This window comes from Myxocyprinus asiaticus, chromosome 23, assembly GCF_019703515.2.
Source record: "Myxocyprinus asiaticus isolate MX2 ecotype Aquarium Trade chromosome 23, UBuf_Myxa_2, whole genome shotgun sequence".
In the NCBI taxonomy this organism is placed as follows: domain Eukaryota; kingdom Metazoa; phylum Chordata; class Actinopteri; order Cypriniformes; family Catostomidae; genus Myxocyprinus; species Myxocyprinus asiaticus.
In genome coordinates, this window is record NC_059366.1 from 30,391,583 (window position 1) to 30,412,613 (window position 21,031).

The 21,031-nt window shown below is 37.8% G+C and overlaps 1 protein-coding gene and 1 pseudogene across 7 annotated transcripts in view; both read left to right on the plus strand.

Moving 5' to 3' along the window:
- zmiz1a (zinc finger, MIZ-type containing 1a) overlaps positions 1–15,522 on the plus strand; it is a 209,004-nt gene extending 193,482 nt beyond the window's left edge. For all 7 annotated transcript variants that reach the window (XM_051652211.1, XM_051652215.1, XM_051652213.1 and 4 more), the window contains 7 exons: positions 210–370; positions 5,278–5,345; positions 5,445–5,513; positions 5,681–5,931; positions 6,075–6,241; positions 8,163–8,420; positions 12,282–15,522. In XM_051652211.1, the coding sequence (XP_051508171.1) occupies positions 210–370; positions 5,278–5,345; positions 5,445–5,513; positions 5,681–5,931; positions 6,075–6,241; positions 8,163–8,420; positions 12,282–12,389 (1,082 nt within the window). In that variant the 3' untranslated portion in view covers positions 12,390–15,522. The remainder of the gene's footprint in view (positions 1–209; positions 371–5,277; positions 5,346–5,444; positions 5,514–5,680; positions 5,932–6,074; positions 6,242–8,162; positions 8,421–12,281) is intronic.
- A 700-nt stretch (positions 15,523–16,222) lies between these two features.
- LOC127413786 (peptidyl-prolyl cis-trans isomerase F, mitochondrial-like) lies at positions 16,223–18,189 on the plus strand (annotated as a pseudogene).
- Positions 18,190–21,031: the final 2,842 nt, after the last annotated feature.

Here is a 21,031-nt window from a genome sequence, read left to right on the forward strand (position 1 = left end):
TGTTATATTAAAAAATATTAATAATATTAATATTAATTAAATATTAAATGTAGGCGTCATTTTCTTTATGCAAAATATCATTTCATATCTATTTGTATTGGTTTGAGGTTAAATGCCAAGACATCTTCTAGAATAGTTTCACGAAAATCACTCATTATAATCTTCATCACGCTCTAATTGAAACAATGTCTCTGTTGGTTTTCCCACAGTTAAACGAAACTTTAGTAGTGTTGCAGCCTCCTCTGGGAACACCACACTAAATGGGGAGGACGGAGTAGAGCAGACAGCCATCAAAGTGTCTCTAAAGTGTCCAATCACATTCCGAAGGATCCAGCTCCCTGCTAGGGGACACGACTGCAAACACGTGCAGGTAAGCAGTCCTTCTGTATCTACAACCGGAAGACCCTGCTTAAAAGACCAGCAATGATGCTTCACCATGGGGTGCTGGTGTGTTTGTCAGTGTTCGTACAAGGTGCTTGAAGTACTTCAATTTGGCTTTTTTTAATTTAAGACCTTGAAAACCTTGAAAATAGCAATTTTTTACCAAGAGGTGCTTTAAAAAGTGTTTGAATTCTAAAAAAAACCGTTAAATACATTGCAGAAATCATTAAATAACTTAAATGTATTTAGGCTATTTGTTTTCGGAAAGTCACGGATACAATCCTGTTACAGAAAGACATACCCCCACTGCTACAGCCAAATAATACATCCCCCTTCTCCCACTTCTTGCACTCACAGACACTGTTTATGTCATGAGTCATAAAGAATAAACAATTTATTTGATGAATATGCTATTGCATACCTCTTTGTGTGTGTTGTATGTTTCATATTCAGAACCGGTTCCAAAAAAAATACCGGGGGAATTTCATGAATTTCAGTTCCGTTAACGGTTCACTAAGGATGAATTGTGCCCAGTAAATGCACTATTTATTAGCACCTGCTCTCTGTGCTGGTTTCACTAAAGGAATAATGCAGATCTGGCAACAGCGCAAACTCACCCACAAAATCTATGATGAACGCAAATCGCACACACAATTCTGATCTTGCAAGCCGATCTTGAGTGCTATACAGCGGAGGATGCAGCTGACCACCTTGATATGACACACTGCAGGGACTGAACAGCATTAATCCACTATTGTGATCCGGACACACGTGTCATCTCTTTAACTCTTTAACTCTCAACTGCACCGCACATCTGGATACTTGACAGGTTATAACGTTCTTCTCCATCAATTGATCATTATTTGATGAACTACTGCTGAAATAATCGGTAATAAATGTCAGAAACTAAAAACAGTTCAAGGAACAAAAACTGAAAATGAATGAAATTTTTAGCAGAATGTAACCGAAAAGCGGAATAACTTGATTTTCAATTGTTCCGGAGTGAAAGCGTTATTTTTAAATGCTGGTAACCGGTTATAACCGGTTAATTTTGTTCTGTTATTTTTTCATGAAACTAAAGGCCAAAGGGTTTATCACAGAAAATTTTTGTAACTACACCACTTCATGTTGCCCGAAAAAATTAAACATGTGCTTTGATCCTGAAGGAAACTGGTGCATCATACATTTCTTTGCCTATTTGCCCGTTGTGGATATAGTATTCTGTGAAAGAAGACCTTTTTAACAACAATGCATAATTACTACATATACAGGTGCATCTCAATAAATTAGAATGTCGTGGAAAAGTTCATTTATTTCAGTAATTCAACTCAAATTGTGAAACTCATGTATTAAATAAATTCAATGCACACAGACTGAAGTAGTTTAAGTCTTTGGTTCTTTTAATTGTGATGATTTTGGCTCACATTTAACAAAAACCCACCAATTCACTATCTCAACAAATTAGAATACATTATAAGACCAATAAAAAAAAAACATTTTTAGTGAATTGTTGGCCTTCTGGAAAGTATGTTAATTTACTGTATATGTACTCAATACTTGGTAGGGGCTCATTTTGCTTTAATTACTGCCTCAATTCGGCGTGGCATGGAGGTGATCAGTTTGTGGCACTGCTGAGGTGGTAAGGAAGCCCAGGTTTCTTTGACAGTGGCCTTCAGCTCATCTGCATTTTTTGGTCTCTTGTTTCTCATTTTCCTCTTGACAATACCCCATAGATTCTCTAAGGGGTTCAGGTCTGGTGAGTTTGCTGGCCAGTCAAGCACACCAACACACCAACACGGTCATTTAACCAACTTTTGGTGCTTTTGGCAGTGTGGGCAGGTGCCAAATCCTGCTGGAAAATGAAATCAGCATCTTTAAAAAGCTGGTCAGCAGAAGGAAGCATGAAGTGCTCACATTTCTTGGTAAACGGGTGCAGTGACTTTGGTTTTCAAAAAACACAATGTACCAACACCAGCAGATGACATTGCACCCCAAATCATCACAGACTGTGGAAACTTAACACTGGACTTCAAGCAACTTGGGCTATGAGCTTCTCCACCCTTCCTCCAGACTCTAGGACCTTGGTTTCCAAATGAAATACAAAACTTGCTCTCATCTGAAAAGAGGACTTTGGACCACTGGGTAACAGTCCAGTTCTTCTTCTCCTTAGCCCAGGTAAGACGCCTCTGACGTTGTCTGTGGTTCAGGAGTGGCTTAACAAGAGGAATACGACAACTGTAGCCAAATTTCTTGACACGTCTGTGTGTGGTGGCTCTTGATGCCTTGACCCCAGCCTCAGTCCATTCCTTGTGAAGTTCACCCAAATTCTTGAATCAATTTTGCTTGACAATCCTCATAAGGCTGCGGTTCTCTCTGTTGGTTGTGCATCTTTCTCTTCCGCACTTTTTCCTTCCACTCAACTTTCTGTTAACATGCTTGGATACAGCACTCTGTGAACAGCCAGCTTCTTTGGCAATGAATGTTTGTGGCTTACCCTCCTTGTGAAGGGTGTCAATGATTGTCTTCTGGACAACTGTCAGATCAGCAGTCTTCCCCATGATTGTGTAGCCTAGTGAACCAAACTGAGAGACAATTTTGAAGGCTCAGGAAACCTTTGCAGGTGTTTTGAGTTGATTAGTTGATTGGCATGTCACCATATTCTAATTTTTTGAGATAGTGAATTGGCGGGTTTTTGTTAAATGTGAGCCAAAATCATCACAATTAAAAGAACCAAAGACTTAAACTACTTCAGTCTGTGTGCATTGAATTTATTTAATACACGAGTTTCACAATTTGAGTTGAATTACTGAAATAAATGAACTTTTCCACGACATTCTAATTTATTGAGATGCACCTGTACATGTATGGCTAATCCAGATACAATGAAAAGGTAAAAGGAGGTAAAAAGTACATTTCTCAGTTGTTTCCAAGTCTTCACTGAATTATTGTTAGATATGATGCATTAACACAGATTTGATGCTGCCAGGTTTTGACTGAGAAACAGATCTGTAAATAAAATTATACTTAGCATACAGTTAATTAACAGTTATGCTTTCTATGCTGATAAACCCACCACACTGGAAAAAACAATTTTATTGCTAAATTTAGCTTATTTTTGTGAGGCAAGTAGCATATTTTGGGCTTGTTTTTCCAGACCAGGTTGCTTTTTTCTATTGTGAGATCTGGCAACACTGCAGTTGGTATTTCACCCACCCCTTAGCGCCGAGTACTGTCATTTTAAAAAGAACGTTATTAACCATTCTTTTATTTTGTTCTAACCGGTAACCATTTGGAAAGGAGGCTGTGGAACTTCTAAACTGGAACGAAAGCATACTGTTTTTGCGCAGAATGGACCGAAATGAAAAACATTTAGGTTTTAGTCCCTGATAAATATACACAAACATCTCCTTTAAACAAAATTTGGTTTACCGCCTTGTTTTATTTTGTTTTATTGCAACATACAATGAGCTTAATTTACATAGTAAGGAGGCGTGTTTGCGCGGAAAGGAAAGTCTATGACTTAATTTATATATTGAAGATGCAGCGCAATTTCAGCACTGACTGTGCATGCTAAAATAGATTGCGGGTGGTTAGTGAATACACAGGTATTTGCGCTGAAATACCATGCACAAAAGTGCCACAACGAATTTAGTGAATTTCCCCCACAGTGTTTCTGTAAGCTCTATTCAGCTTTGTGCGCCATTGCTGAATTTACATCAAGAAACATGCAGCGCAAACAGTGTTATCTGCAAACAAATTACTCCTATGAGCCGGTTCTTTGTAGAGAATAAAAAACATACAGGGCCAGATTAATCACATCCAAGGGGGCACCAGGTGACGCCAACTGTTTATACTGTGCGGCGCATTTAATTTTGATTTAATGTTAACTGAGTTAAGTTTTTAGTATCATTATCATCTGGTGTGCATAAGGTGCAGACCGCAACTGAAGCAGCGCATAGGCGGCACTATCACGTGGCACCTGATACTTTTTGCAGCGCTGTTCAGTATGGGCCTATCACAAATTTATATTATTAGTTGAGGATTTAAAAAAATATATTTTATAGATACTGCTGTGGCGTATTTTCATTCACAAGTACAAATCTTTGCAGCAATCAGTTTTAATAAAAAATTATTATTTCAGAGTAAAAATGTCTCAAACGAGATATATAAAATTTTCTGAGGTTTGAATGCAGATCATTGGAGGATTGGGTTTTCTCCCTCAAGTGTCCTCTTGTGGAAAGAAAGCTTTGCATCTCACAGAAAACAGATAGTGGCTGACAACATGTGCAATTTTGGTCAGTTCCTTACATGAAGCTTTTGTATGACTTTAGAAAACATGGAACATAGCTCATGAGTCATATTATTCACTTTTGTTGGAAAGTAAAGTGCAATTTAATGCTGCACACTTATGAGTTGTGTTGTAATAAGTAGTATTTTATAAAAAATAAAACATTTAATGAATAAATATAACATGTATTTTTTAATTTAAAATGAACAAATGAAGAATTTGTTTGATGGGTGACATCTCTTGCTTAGTCCTATAAAACAAATAAAAATGTGCTTTAAAAGTCCTTGAAAGTCCTTGAATTTCACTTTGAAGCATCTGTATGAACCCTGGCTGGTATAATATCCAATGTTTCGACATTTAATCTCTCCTCGTTCATGTTTGTTTGTTTAATAGTGGAGCAGGACTTTGGTCAAATGAGATTTCAGTGTGGGTGGGGTTAACTAGTGTGACGCCACAGAAATAAAAAACTAAGCAAAGTTAGGACACAGTGTAAAAATATAGCCAGAATATTGCTTCTTGTCCAGGCAGGGAAGGTCACATATAGTGTAACTCTTCACAAGTTAATTTGCATTGATTGGATTTACCTATGTGGTGATTTTCTGTTGCAGTGCTTTGACTTGGAGTCCTATCTGCAGCTGAACTGTGAGAGAGGAACGTGGCGATGTCCTGTATGCAAGTACGTGCATACACAATGAGAATTGTCTCAGAGAGCCAGATAAACATGATCTGTTATTTCTTTTGGCTTTGTATGTTATATATTTCTCTCTGTCCCCAGTAAAACAGCATTGTTGGAAGGGCTGGAAGTGGATCAGTACATGTGGGGAATTCTCAATGCCATTCAAAAGTAAGTTTATTAATGGGCACCACAATTTTTCAAAGTGACATCAAGTTTTTTTAAAAACACTTCAGGTTATGATGCAGTTGTTAATTTATAGCCGTCCCTTTACCTGAAGCTGTCTTGATATTTCAGTTCCTTTTAAACAAGCTTTGTTTGCCTTTACTTTCTTCCAGTTCAGAGTTTGAAGAGGTCACCATTGACCCAACATGTAGTTGGAGGCCGGTGCCCATAAAGTCAGACATTCACATAAAGGAGGACCCAGATGGCCCTCTGGCCAAGCGTTTTAAAACCATGAGTCCCAGTCAAATGATCATGCCAAATGTGATGGATATGATTGCCCAGCTGGGTCCTGGCCCTTCACCCTACACCTCCCTCCCCCCACAGCACGGAGGAAACAATGGCGAATATGGGGGCCAAGTTAGAGGTCAGCAGCCAATCAGGCTCATAATCTACCTTATAAAATAGTCCTGGCTGATTTTCTGTCCAAGCTGTCTAAATCTTTCTAGCTCTTTGTTTCTGGACTCCTGAGGTCATAGCTCCTCATTGCTGTTCTGTTTTGTGCATCAGGCAATAGTTACCAGGGCCATGGAAACTTTGACTTCTCCCACAGTAACTCTGGTGGCGGAGCTCCTATGAATGACTTCATGCACGGACCCCAGCTCTCCCATCCACCAGACGTGCCCAACAGCCTCATGGGCCCTGACAAGCCTCTCGGCATCGGCATGCCCGACTTGGTAAATCACCTCAAATCCATGGGTTTTATGGCAACAAGTAGCGCTGCTGTTTGAGATATATACAAAGCAACTTTTTTGTGTGGGTTTTTTTTTTTTTTTTTTTTTTTTTTTTTTTGCAAACATGAACTGTAGACAAAATCTCCTCCAACTTTTTAAAGGGATAGTTCACCAAACAATGAAAATTCTCTCATCATTCACACACCCTCATGCCGTCCCAGATGTGTATGACTTTCGTTCTTCAGCAGAACACAAACAAAGATTTTTAGAAGAATATCTGAGCTCTGTAGGTCCATTCAATGCAAGTAAATGGTGATCAGAAATTTGTAACTCCAAAAATCACATAAAGGAAACTTAGAAGAAATCCATAAGACTCCAGTGGTTAAATCCATATCTTCAGAAACGATATAATAGGTGTGGATGAGAAACAGTTAGTCCTTTTTTAATCTAAATCTCCACTTTCACTTTTATATCTGAAAGTCACGTGGTGCCTGTTTAGTTTCGCTTTCACATCTGAAAGTGAAAGTGAAAGTTAAAGCAGAGATTTAGAGTAAAAAAGACATAAATATTGTTCTGTTTCTCAACTACACCTATTACATCACTTCTGAAGATATGGATTTAAACACTGTCATTGGATTACTTTTATGTTTCCTTTATGTGATTTTTGGAGTTACAAAGGTCTGATCACCATTCACTTGCATTGAATGGACCTACAGAGCTGAAATATTCTTCTAAAATCTTTGTTTGTGTTCTGCTGAAGAAAAAAAGTCATACATATCTGGGATGGCATGAAGGTGAGTAAATGATGAGAGAATTTTCATTTTTAGGTGAACTATCCCTTTAAAGAACAAGTTCGACCCCCAGCAGTTTGTGTAGTATCACGAAAGCTTGCTATTTGCTCAAGATTTTACGATACTCGTTAGTTTTCAATAATTCTTTTTAAAAAAAGTGGATGATATCCTAATGAAAAGATTCATTTGAAAAATAATCCAAGCTGATGCATTGAGAATCAGCAGACAATGAAAATTATTTGATAACAATTAATAATTAATTTAGTTTGTGATTATTTGCCATATATATGTGTCAGGAACAAATAGCAAGAGAGAGATAGATTTGATTAAATATATATAGCATTTAGATGCACATGATGTAGTATGTCATCAGATAGAAACATGAAGGGAATCATGAACTACCAATGTGTTGTCATCATGTCATGCTGTAGCTTACAGCAATAGATTTCCATTTGTTCTAGGCATATACACAATCAAAAACAGGATATGTTTTCCGCAAAAAGGTACAAACACAGTATATGTGGTTAAGGTATCATCGCTATAATATTTGTCTGTTGATAACTGCCTTCAAAAGCACACACTTGTAAGGTCACAACACAAGTGTGCAATGTCATAGCTTGGAGAGAGAGAGAGATGCACATGTCTTTGAAAATTAATCTTATTTATCAGTCTTAACTCTTTCAACATTTACTTCCCCTCATGTTGTTCCAAACACCTGTATGATTTACTCTCTGTTCCATGGAACACAAAAGGAAATGTCAGGCAGCATGTTAATCTCAGTCACCATTCACTTTCATTGCATCTTTTTTTTCCATACATTGAAAGTAAATGCTTACTGAGGCTGTCATTCTGCCTAACATCACCTTTTGTGTTCCACGGAAGAAAGCAAGACATGTGGGTTTGAAATAACATGAGGGTAAGTGATGACAGAAAGAATTTTCATATTTGGGTGAACATTTCTGTGGTCATATTTCACATTCACCACAGGCCAACAGATTTCTCAGTTCTCCTCAGAGGTTGATGTGCTCTTGAATCATCAAATGGCACTTGCTCTCTGTCTGTCTATGGCTGCCACTTGAGCTCTCACAGTTGGAGTGCTCCACCCTCATCGCCTCTCTCTCCTCCCTCCACAGATGCCCCATCCTGTGAGCACTGATCAATCCCATGCTTCCATGCAGCCAGGCATGCACGCATCCCCACACCCCAACAGCCAATCAGCTCAGCCATTGCATCACAGCGGCCCCCCATCCTCCCAGCCCCCACGGCAGCCCCCGCACCCACAGCAGCCCGGCCAAAACAGTCACCCGCATCCCGATATGACCTTCAACCCTGCCGCTGATGGGCATGCAGGTGGCCAGGGACCTGCAGACATGCCCGAGCCTTCCCTGGATGTGAGTATTTGCGCTGATAGTGTGTCTCTCATTTCTGGAGTCATGTGCTATTCTCATTACTTGCTACGGCGCAATCATGTTAGCATCATGCTTTTTCATAGCTCAAAGCACGCAGACTTTTCAAGAATGTGTGATTAAAGGTTCTTTGGCCATTCTTTGCAAGATCTTTAACCAGTTGTAATGCTAAGATCTCATTTTCAAAATCAAAATCAAGGTGAACTTTTTGTTTATGTTGCTCTGGATGTTATGGTGGTCATTTTGGACTTATACTGACACCTAACGGCATGGATACAGCAGCATCATGCATAAGCAAGAGATTTTGGTAACTGATGCCAAAAATGCACATGATTCAATTATTCCAAGAGTGAAAGTGAACTATACAGTGCAAAAGTCAGGTTCCAGAAGCAAAAATCCCATTCAATTAGACAAATAATTTTTTTTAACGATAACTTGAAAACTTTTAAAGCTCACAGACCTACCGTGAGCTCCAAGGTAATCGATGGTATATGCTCCTATTAAAGCCATCAGTCTGCTTTATTTCAACTTCATTTAAAAAAAAAAAAAAAAAAAAAAACGTTTAATTGCGTAATTCGTGGTGAGGAACCGAACTACCCGTGAATCCTGAAGGGAAACGATCCACTAATCAGAGAGTCGCAGGTCGAGTCACGCCTGATGCAATCAAGTCTGTCTCCAGACATTCAAACTACTGTTATTTATATATACTGTATATATAAGTATTTTACAAAAAAGATAATATAAAGTTATGCTCAAAAGTTTGCATACCCTTGGAGAATTGGTAATATATGTACCATTTTTAAGGAAAACATGAGTGAGCAGGCAAAACACATTTATTTTATTTCTTATGGGATTCATATTCAACTGTAGGTTATAACAGAATGGCACAATCATAAAACAAAACATGGCAACAAAGAAAAAAAATGAAATGACCCCTGTTCAAAAGTCTGCATACCCTTAGTTCTTAATACTGTGTATTGTCCCCTTTAGCATCAATGACAGCGTGCAGTCTTTTGTAATAGTTGTCTATGAGGCCCCAAATTCTTGCAGGTGGTATAGCTGCCCATTCGTCTTGGCAAAATGCCTCCAGGTCATGCAAAGTCTTTGGTCGTCTTGCATGAACCGCACGTTTGAGATCTCCCCAGAGTGGCTCGATGATATTAAGGTCAGCTGACTGTGATGGCCACTCCAGAGCCTTCACCTTTTTCTGCTGTAACCACTGGAGGGTCAACTTGGCCTTGTGCTTAGGGTCACTGTCGTGCTGGAAAGTCCAAGAGTGTCCCATGCGCAGCTTTCATGCAAAAGAATGCAAATTGTCTGCCAGTATTTTCTGATAACATGCTGCATTCATCTTGCCATAAATTTTCACAAGATTCCCCGTGCCTTTAGAGCTCACACACCCCAAATCATCAGTGAGCCACCACCATGCTTCACAGTGGGGATGGTATTCTTTTCACTATAGGCCTTGTTGAGCCCTCTCCAAACATAGCGCTTATGGTTGTGACCATAAAGCTCTATTTTGTTCTCGTCACTCCAAATTACAGTGTGCCAGAAGCTGTGAGGCGTGTCATGGTGTTGTCGGGCATATTGTAACCGGGCTTTTTTGTGGCATTGGCGCAGTAAAGGCTTCTTTCTGGCAACTCGACCATGCAGCTCATTTTTGTTCAAGTATCGTCGTATTGTGCTCCTTGAAACAACCACACCGTCTTTTTCCAGAGCAGCCTGTATTTCTCCTGAGGTTACCTGTGGGTTTTTCTTTGTATCCCAAACAATTCTTCTGGGAGTTGTGGCTGAAATCTTTCTTGGTCTACCTGACCTTGGCTTGGTATCAAGAGATCCCTGAATTTTCCATTTCTTAATAAGTGATTGAACAGTACTGACTGGCATTTTCAAGGCTTTGGATATCTTTTTATATCCTTTTCCATCTTTATAAAGTTCCATTACCTTGTTACGCAGGTCTTTTGACAGTTTTTTTCTGCTCCCCATGGCTCAGTATCTAGCCTGCTCAGTGCATCCACGTGAGAGGTAACAAACTCACTGACTATTTATACACAGACAATAATTGCAATTTAAAAAGCCACAGGTGGGAAATTAACCTTTAATTGCCATTTAAACCTGTGTGTATCACCTTGTGGGTCTGTAACAAGGCCAAATATTCAAGGGTATGTAAACTTTTGATCAGGGCCATTTGGGTGATTTCTGTTATCATTATGATTTAAAAAGGAGCCAAACAACTATGTGATAATAAATGGCTTCATATGATCACTATCCTTAAATAAAAGACAGTTTTTTTGCATGATCAGTCATATTTTCAAAATCAATGCCAAAACTTCACAATTTCTGCCAGGGTATGCAAACTTTTGAGCACAACTGTATATGGTTTCTATGCTTTAATTAATTCAGTCTTGTACTGTTGTCTTTTTGTCCAATAGGCCTTTATCACACTTCCACGTTCGCAGAGCGGAAGCTTTGCTTAGTAGTGTAAAACAACTTCTACTGCAGTCTGTTTCGTTGACAGTGCCCACAGCGTGGAATTATTATGAACTATTTTATGTACAATTCATCTCAAATACTTAATCTAAACAGACCTACCTCACCTTCCAGTCATTACTCAGGGATGATGAAGTAAAGGAAATTGGTGTCATGTTGTTTTAAACAGGATGTGTGTGAGCAGGGAACACTTCACAGAGTATAAGTAAAAAACAATATTGGAGGAATGCAAGAATATAGTACAAACATGAGCACATTTACACATTAAAGAACATTAAAACAAGACAGGGGTATACAGTATGTCACAAAAAAACGTATATTCCGAGTAAAGACTATACAGAGTATTTGCGATAATAATGATCACATTGCTTTCATGTACTTACTTTGTATAATCTCCATGTATGATATAAGATCCATTTAAAAATGTTCAAATAAAGAAACTTTTCCATCCCAGATTCTGATTACAGAAAATAAATGGTTTAATCATTTTATACATGGAGTTATATCCTCGTGGTTTGAGTACGATGATTGAAGCATCCACTCGCGAGTCTGGACAGAATACAATGTAAATAAAACATAGAGATGAAAATGTCCCAGTGTCTACAACTGTATTATATTTACAAACGGGAGATGAGCATGCTGCAATAGTGAAAAAATGACATTAAAACACTTAAACGCTATATCTTCGGACTTGAGTTGAGCACTTTCATCCTCTGGGAGTGAGCTGAACAGCACGCGCAGCTACTGATGAACTGGGAAAACTTTGTGCTGATAATCACCTCGCTTGGATACTATTACACATTAAAGTGGTAGATAACACACAAAGTGAAGTGCTGTGTTAATCCAAAGTAACGGCTGATGTTTACTGCCAAGTGCATCCAAGTTGGCTAAACCTTTTGAGAAATACTGCAATCATCCATAGACGGATCGATGGGCGGATGTTTGGTTACGCTACTATTCAGTGCCGGATGTGACGACACACGGACTGTGATAAAGGCCTATTTCAAATACTTTTTTGCTTCAAATCAAAGCTTCTAATCTTGGGATTCACATCAGAGTTGCTTGGTTTATAAAATGAGTAGGATTCAGCTGGTCATGTGATCTCAACATGGCAGCCCCCATGAGGCGACCTGCTCCATGTAAATAAAAACACAGTTTATTAGGCTACTAATATGACTAGAGTCTTCATCTCATGTGAGCGAATGTGATTACAATTTTTGTTGTTGTTCGAAAGTGCTATTTATTTGCAGTATTTTTAGAAATAGTGCACCTTTAAATTATAAAGTGCTTGTGATATCTGTATAGCGTAGAAGTGCCCATTGTAATATCAGTGTACTTGTCTGTCACCCTCTGCAGCTTCTGCCAGAATTGGCGAACCCAGATGAGTTGCTGTCATATTTAGACCCACCTGACCTCCCGAGCAGCAGCAATGACGATCTGCTCTCCCTCTTTGAGAACAACTGACTTCTATCAATTGGCCTTTTGGAGAGGCCTTAATTTGTTTGGCTGTCAGGAATCAAGAGGCACCCTGAGGACTGACTCTGTACTTTGTAAACAGGAAACAGCCATCCTTTTGCCTCTTCCTCATGTAAATATCTCACTCTTTTACAAGCGACCTTTCCACACATATATGACAGCCATGTTGGTTGGCACTAAAGTGATATCTTTCAATACTAATGGAAATACATGTGCAGCTATAATCAGTTCATATGAATACGTCACACAGAACTGTGTGTGTGCTCACTAGGAAAGTATTGTAGCATTTTTTAAATTCAGAAAAGAAGACCTGAATAGACAACACACACACACACACACACACACACACACACACACACATATATATATATATATATATATATATGTGTGTGTGTGTGTGTGTGTGTGTGTTCCAGCCTCTGTGTGTCTGCAATCTCTTGAAGGTTTGCTCTTCCAAGCTCTACCATCACATCTTCCCAAATCCTTGTCAAATGTCCTTAGCTGTCTGTCTGTCCATCTCTGTTGAAAAAGCACAAAAGAATGTGTCAAATTGTACCTGGAAGCCTGTAAAGGAGACAACAAAGGGAAGAAAGCTTATATCACAATCACCGTGACAATTGGCACCAGAAGGATCTAACGCTCCCATCCCAGAGACTAACGATGGGAGTTTCTGAAAGTCCTCCAACACTCCCAAACTCTCATTTCTCCCATTCCTGTCACGCCATAGGACACATGAAAACGTGTTCTTTTCCAGTAAGCACAGCAGCTTTGCACCTCATTTTGTAATATGATTCATATGTCCACCGCATTCAGGCATATGCGTCATGTACAAAGTTAAACAAATGCTTGAGGGCATCACGGCATGTATTGTTTCCTTCTCAAGACAAAAACATTTCAGCACTGTACCCTTGGCATTGTGCATCTTCCGATAGACTATACCTCCTTCCGCAATGTCCTTTGGATTCTCCACACTAATGGTCACACAAAGCAAGAAGAAAGCAAATCACATTTCGAAGAGTAGTGAGTCTTGTGTCATCTGCCTTCTGTGAGTTCTCGTCATGCATGAGGCTTGGGCGTTTTAGGCCTGTGATGTTTGTACCTCTCTTTCAACAAACTGCATACGATGTTTAAACATTCAGTGTTGCCAATCGCCCCTTATTTTAGTGATAAAGTATGACTGATTTTTTTTTTCAATCACTTCTTTTGTTATTTGTTGTTTTTATTCAGCCTTTTATTCATGAACTGTCGTATTTAAAATTTTATTTTATAATGCACAATATATTGTTCATATTATGGTAATAATTTTTTATTTCTTTTGTCCTGTTGTCACAATATTACAAATGTACAAAACATGTACATTTATCAAAAGATGTCCATGGATTACCAAAGTTATGCACCCTGATATGAGAAGGTGGCCCAAACCTGTTTTGACAAGGTTAAACCTATTTTCAACCAAACTGTTAAACATAGAATTTGATAAAAATGTGTAATTCCTTCTCACTTTTATCATTTTGTTTACATGTAAAATCAAAGTAATTATACAGCAAACAATGAAGAAAGCTTTATATATATATATATATATATATATATATATATATATATATATATATATATATATATGTTCTATATTTATAGATTTTACTTTTTAATTCATCTATAAAATTAAGCTATATATTAACTCAACATCCATCAAAAATATTACACAAACTGTACATTTCAGTTCATTTTTACATAAATATGCGACCTATCTGTGTACATCTCAGTAAAACTTTTATACAATTAGATAACAGCACGAAATGAGAACGAAAGTTTTCTGGATTTTATTTCAAATCAACAATGACCCCTTGAATAATTTTCAGTATTTATGAGTATGTTTGTTTGTAGTGATGACATTTCTATGAAACTGATATTTCTCAAAGGCTGTCCTTTGTCCTATTGAATACTGTTTGGAATGTGTTTTATTGAATGCAACCACCGTTTGAACATGTTTTCACTTTAAGTTATTTTTTTATGAATTGCAATATTAGGTTTTAGTTTTATCTGTTCTTCTTGGTGTAGAATTATGTACAAAAATGATGTTTGTCATTGACAATTGAAATACTTAGAACTCCGACAGGAAAATGTGAGTTCAAAATCTATAGAGTTTGTCTGTAGTTCACTTGTATATCCTTTTTCAAAGATGCACTGCCACATATTCGTTCCCACCTTGTAGACACAAATAGGCATAAACTGAACTTTAAGACTCCTAAAGTCGGCTCATGCTGAAGTCTGAGCTGTCACATACTATCGCTGTACAGTTGTTGAGGAGACAGTGGATGCTGAGGCAGAAACAGAAATAGTTCTATGAATTAGACCGTGTTCAATTCTGAGCCACAGGTGAGGGTTTGGAGAGGGTCGAAGAGAAAACGGGAAGGGGCACATTACAGTAGGGATGCATGTACATATGTAAATGATAAATAGAGACATGTTAACAGAAATGTATTCATTTTCCCCAGGGGAATGTGCATTGTGTATTTAGAATTTGTAAAGCTTGCATCCTCCCATCAGAATCTAAATTGGGTAAAATGAATCTGTGTTTGTTAGCGTCTGTGGAACCTCTTGGCATTTGTTCACTTTTGTAAAATATCCATCCCACATAACAGGAATTTGGGGAGGGGATAAAAAGAGACACATTTGTTTTACATTTGTGTAATATTTAGCTTATGTGTATTGCTCCATTTCTTGTGTACTTATCAAGGTGCTACAAAAGATAATGAAGAAAATCCTGGGGAATAATTTCGAAAATAGGGACACGGGGCCAGGAGCGGTTCCAAAAGATTGTAACCAAAATCCAGAGTTTGTATAATTTTGATATCATGATCAGGAAAAAACAAAACAAAAACAAAAAAAACAAAAAAAAAAACAAGGTACAATCTGAGGTGATTGGCGCCAAACGTTGCAGTTGTCTTTGCTTGTACATTCTGTTGTACAATCATTTCATATTCTAAACTGGTCAGAAGAAAAGAAAAAGACAAAAACAACAAAAAACTAATTGTGATTTTTAGTCTTGCAAAACTGTATGTAGTTAGATGCTGTGACATCCTAATATTTATCTAATAAATATGTATTCAGATGAAACAACTTTCCATCGTTTTTTGATGTCATTTGGTCATTGCATAGCTAAGATTTAAAAATTGCAGGCTTTCTAAAAAGAAGCCTATATTCACTGCAAGAAGATGCCACCACAAAGAACACAGCAAATGTGATTTATAAAACCATTGGCTGGTCAAATTGTTTCCAATTGGATAAGAAATCTTCCTCAAGGGGGCGCATCGGGATCAGAAAATACAATGCTCAATAGCTATAAGCATGCATTTTTATGTTCTCATTACCAGTCAAAATTTAGTGACACACATAAGACAGTGATGCCCTGCTCCCTTCAGGGGACCCACATTGAGTAGGGCATAGAGATGCTCACTTTAGATTGGAATTAACCCACTTCTAATGGGCTGTGATTGTTCCATACTGACTAGTGGGGAGAAGTTATAGGTACAGACAGGACAGCATGTGACAACACTGTCTATGTGGATGTGGTGTGGATGAGAATTTATGCCTTAATCAAAACACTGAGAAAGTTTAACAGCAATTGAACAGAAAATACAGAGTTAAGAGTAAAAATTGGAAAATTATTAAAGGAACAGTTCACCCAAAAATTTAAATTCTCTCATCAATTATTTGGATGTTGATGTGCAAGAATTATTATCGAGGCAAGTTATGATCCATTACAGCTAATTTGTACATAATGCTGCTATAGTTATTTGTCAAGTCAAATTAATCTTAAGATGTATGGTAAAATGAAAGAAGTTAGGGTAAATGATATTCAGACTCACTGACTTGTTTTTGAACTAATGTTGTTAACAGTAACAAAATGATAATAATGTAATATTATGAATACATGTGTTTCTTATTTAACAGATTTTATTTGCAGCTCTATGCTGATGTGGTACCCAAAACGGTAGGTAAGCATAATAATAATTATTAGTGGTTATATTTTAGAGGCCCAAAAATGACCAGACATGCAAGTGAAAATGTGCAACAAAGTGTGTAATGTACATTACTTGAGAAAAGACTGTAAATTCCACACTTTTACATTGCAATAGTGTTCAGTTGTCATTTGTTTTCATTTCAGAGATCTTCAGGGCCCTCTGTACAGGAGAGAATGGCTTTGGATATAAAGGCTCATTGTTTCACAGAATCATTCCTGAATTCATGTGTCAGGTGGCCATTAACTTTGAATAAGTTTTTATATTATTCAGTTTTTTTAATTCATCAGTTCATCTTGTTCCAGGCAGAAATGAACATTTCCATTAAGCGGCAACATTTGCCTTCTGGATTTGATTTTCAGGTGCATTTTGTGCCTTTTATTTGGGCATTTTTTCCCCCAACCAAAAACAAAAAAAGTACGTCCTTTTATGTCAAATATTAAATTGAATTAATAGATAAACATAAATGTGAATACTTTGGATAATTTATTTCCTGTTACCAATAAAATTCAATCAATATCTTACTGTGTACAATATTATATATAAAAAGGCCTCAACAGAGGAATTCATTATGGGGAATTTTGTGCCCCTATATTTTGAATTTTTAGGACATTTTTGTCACTTTCAGTGGCATATTTGCCTTGAGCCCCTAATAATTTCTGACCCTTGGTTATGATGAGTTAAATTTTAGGCCATCTAATGACTAATGCTTTGCTGACAGGGTGGAGATTTCACTAATCATAATGGCACTGGTGGAAAAGCTATTTATGGAAAGAAATCTAAGGATGATGTCACTACTGTACCCTCAACTTACCTCTACTTACCCTCAACTGCTGAGAGCTCCTGTCCACTAAACACAGAGATCAAAGTTCATATACAGAAGCAGCCTTTGACTACACACGCAATTATGTTTACATTTTATATGTATGCATTTGGCATGCAACAGCCATAATTCAGCTAAACATTAGAGACCCTCTTAGCTCCTCAGGGTTCTGATCTGCCACATCTTCATTACAAGTGTGTAAAAATGTGCAAAAACTGCACATGTACATCTATTTAAGACCACAAGGTGGTGCTATGGCTCCCTCAGTTCCTGAAAAAGATTTTGTAATCTTCAAACAAATTACCTACTTTCCAAGTGAGTCAAAGCCAGTGTACCATAGTGCATTTTTGGTGCCAGGGTGTTCCTACACCAGCAACCCTCTTGTTAGATTAATATGGGTAAATGGTGTTTGGTTGTGTAATACGTGACTGGATGTAATAAAAGTAGAGAGCCATAACTTACCTAAGCCAGACGTTGTCTTTCATCCAATACCTGCTGCTTTTCAAACTTTCCTTTATTCTCTGGTTGTTAATATCATGAATCTATACATCATTAAATTATTCAAAGTGACAAATTTGCCTATTAAAAGTTGAGCCTGGAATAAGCCAGGAGGCGGTCTGATTCTCCCTTCTCTCTTGTAGGTGTATTGTCTACGGCAAACTTTGGGCCAAACACAAATGGATTATAGTTTTTCATTTGCCCTGCAAAAACAGAATAGAATGCTAGTACAGAGGTTATTTATTTAATTGTTACACATTTTGACTGTTTTAAGTGTTTTTGTGGGCTTGATGTTCCTGTCATTCTCTCTCTTGATGGCAAGCATGTTGTGTTTGGTCAGGTCAAAGAGGGCATGGAAACTGTTTCTCTCAAGGAGTCCTATGGCTTACATGATGGAGGAACTGTAAAGATGATTGTCATTACAGACTGTGGAGAACTCAAGTGATCCTGGAGAGTTCTGAATAAGTATGTCTGATCATTTTAATTAGATTTTAATCTTTTCTATAACTGAAACTGCTGAATGTGTCATGATATCAAAATTGTGCAACTGAAAGTACTTTTGAAAGGTGGACATATTCTGCTGTGTGACATCGTAAACTTCATCTAAAATAATTGTTATGTTAATTATTGATAATTACTACGCAGGCAGCCTTTATGACCCCAATTTCATTGAGAAACTACATTAAATATTTGTACTTTTAAAATTTTATTTGACCAATTTAAAATGTAAAGATGATTAAAAATGGTGAAAACTTGAAAAACACAAGACCAGTCCTGATACACAAAATACACATTTTTTCCTCATTAATTCATATAAATTTTAACCCAAAATGTGTATGTTTATTTAAGAAAAAATGCATAGACGCATTATGCATCAACTACCCATATATTGTCATTGAATGATTTTTGTCTAATAGACCTTATTCTATATATAACGCCATCTTTGATTTTTAATGGGAAAGACAACGAGGCTGTGTGGGATAGACTTACAGTCTCGTCAATGGGCTGTACTGCAGTTTAAAGTGTTTTTGGATCGTTCCGCGGACAAAACATTGATAAGACATCTTTCTAAGAACAGTCAGTATACAAAGAACTCCAGACAACATGGGTTGTGGAAAATCAGATGTGATCAAGGAGCTTTTTACAGCTTAATAAGGTGAATAAGTTCTATCCAGCTTTACCTACCTGTTGCCATTTAAGGCATCAGTCTGTGAATTGATTAAGGTATTTTATGCTTACAAAGTAAGGGAGTTACTAAGTATGGTTATACTTACTACACAAGCATGTGGGACAAATGCCATGGGGAAATTTATAGTTAAAACCATTATTATTTTTATTAGGATAAAAGCTGTATGGAGATTGTTTACCTTCTATGAACTATGCCAGAGAAACCCAGAAGGTATTTAAAATAAATCAATTACACGTGAAACTGGTTGCGACATATGGAATTTCTTCCATGATATTTGAATCCTATGTTTTTTATTTTTATTAATTTTCTTTAATTTTTTTAATGACTCAAGGCTGTTTATCAGATGAGGGCCAGCTACAACTGCAGCAGTATATCTGGTTGCATGGCACGTTTTTTAAAATGTCCCTTAGAATAATCGCAAACCTTTTTTTAGACTATCCAGCAACAAGATTTCCTGTCCGTTTAAGCAGGATATGACATCCTGTTTGGCTACAAAATATCTCTACCTCAAAAGTGGAGTTTACAACAAGAATTTTCTCATTAACATGTACTGTACATATTAATTAAACACTCATGTTGATTGTGGAGAATGGTTTATCTTTTATAAAGTTTGGAAAACATTTCGGGAGACAGGCCATTATAACTGTAACCAATTCTGCCGTGCAAAAGCAAACTACGTAACTACACTTTTTGTCTAAATTGAGGCATGAAGGAAATGAGGCCTTTTGTCTCTTTTGTGATAGATGTGTTTGGCTCAACTACGCCCAGATTTATGTACTGTATATATCTAATCAGTGCTTTACCATGTGTGCATGTACAACACATTTGGTTGAACAATCAAAAAACTTTGTGGGGCAGAATTGACTTTTACATACCCTGAATTGAAAATGAGCACTTGGTTTTAGGTGATGTGTAGGTGTAGCTTATCACTGTAATGCCTTATGAAAGTAAATTATGAACCTTTGTGGAAAAACAGTGCGCTCTCCTAAATGAAACCATATGGGGTCTGAACTCACAACTGGTTTGTTTTACTTCTCGGATTGCAATGTTTCTATAGAGACATTCTCATTCAAGTTCTGTTTAAGTCTGCATTGTTGCAACAAACTTGATATAATTTGGGCCTCCACCCTCTTGTGAAGTTTAAGGGATTTGGAATGTGTAGGTCAATTACTTAAAGTTCGCTTCAAGAGAAAAGCCAGCTCCTTCGCCAAGTACTAACATTCACATACAGCCTTCATACACTGATCAGCCACAACATTAAAACCACTGACAGGTGAAGTGAATAACATTGATTATATCATTACAATGGCAACTGTCAAGGGATGGGATATAGTAGGTTGCAAGTAAACAGTCAGTTCTTGAATTTCATGTGTTGGAAGCAGGAAAAATGGGCAAGCGTAAGGATCTGAGTGACTTCGACAAGGGCGAAATTGTGATGACTGAGTCAGAGCATCTCCAAAACGGCAGGTCTTGTGGGGTGTTCCTGGTATGCAGTGGTTAGTACCTACCAAAATTGGTCCAAGGAAGGACAACCGGTGAACCGGCAACAGGGTCATGGGTGCCCAAGGCTCACTGATGCGTGTGGGGAATTAGCCCATCTGGTCCGAGAAGAGCAACTGTAGCACAAATTGCTGAAAAACTTAATGCATCACAGTGCATCACAGCTTGCTGTGTATGGGGCTGCGTAGCTGCAGACCAGTCAGAGTGCCCATGCTGACCCCTGTCCACCACCGAAAGCACCTACAATGGGCACGTGAGCATCAGAACTGGACCATGGAGCAATGGAAGAAGGTGGCCTGGTCTGATTAATCACGTTTTCTTTTAGATCATGTGGATGGCCATGTACGTGTGCATCGTTTACCTGGGGAAGAGATGGCAGCAAGCTGCACTATGGGAAGAAGGCAGGCCAGCGAAGGCAGTGTGATGCTCTGTGCAATTTTCTTCTGGGAAACCTTGGGTCCTGGCATTCATGTGGATGTTACTTTGACATGTACCACCTACCTAAAGATTGTTGCAGACCACTTACACCCCTTCATGGCAACAGTATACCCTGATGGCAGTGGCCTCTTTCAGCATGATAATGCGCCCTGCCACACTG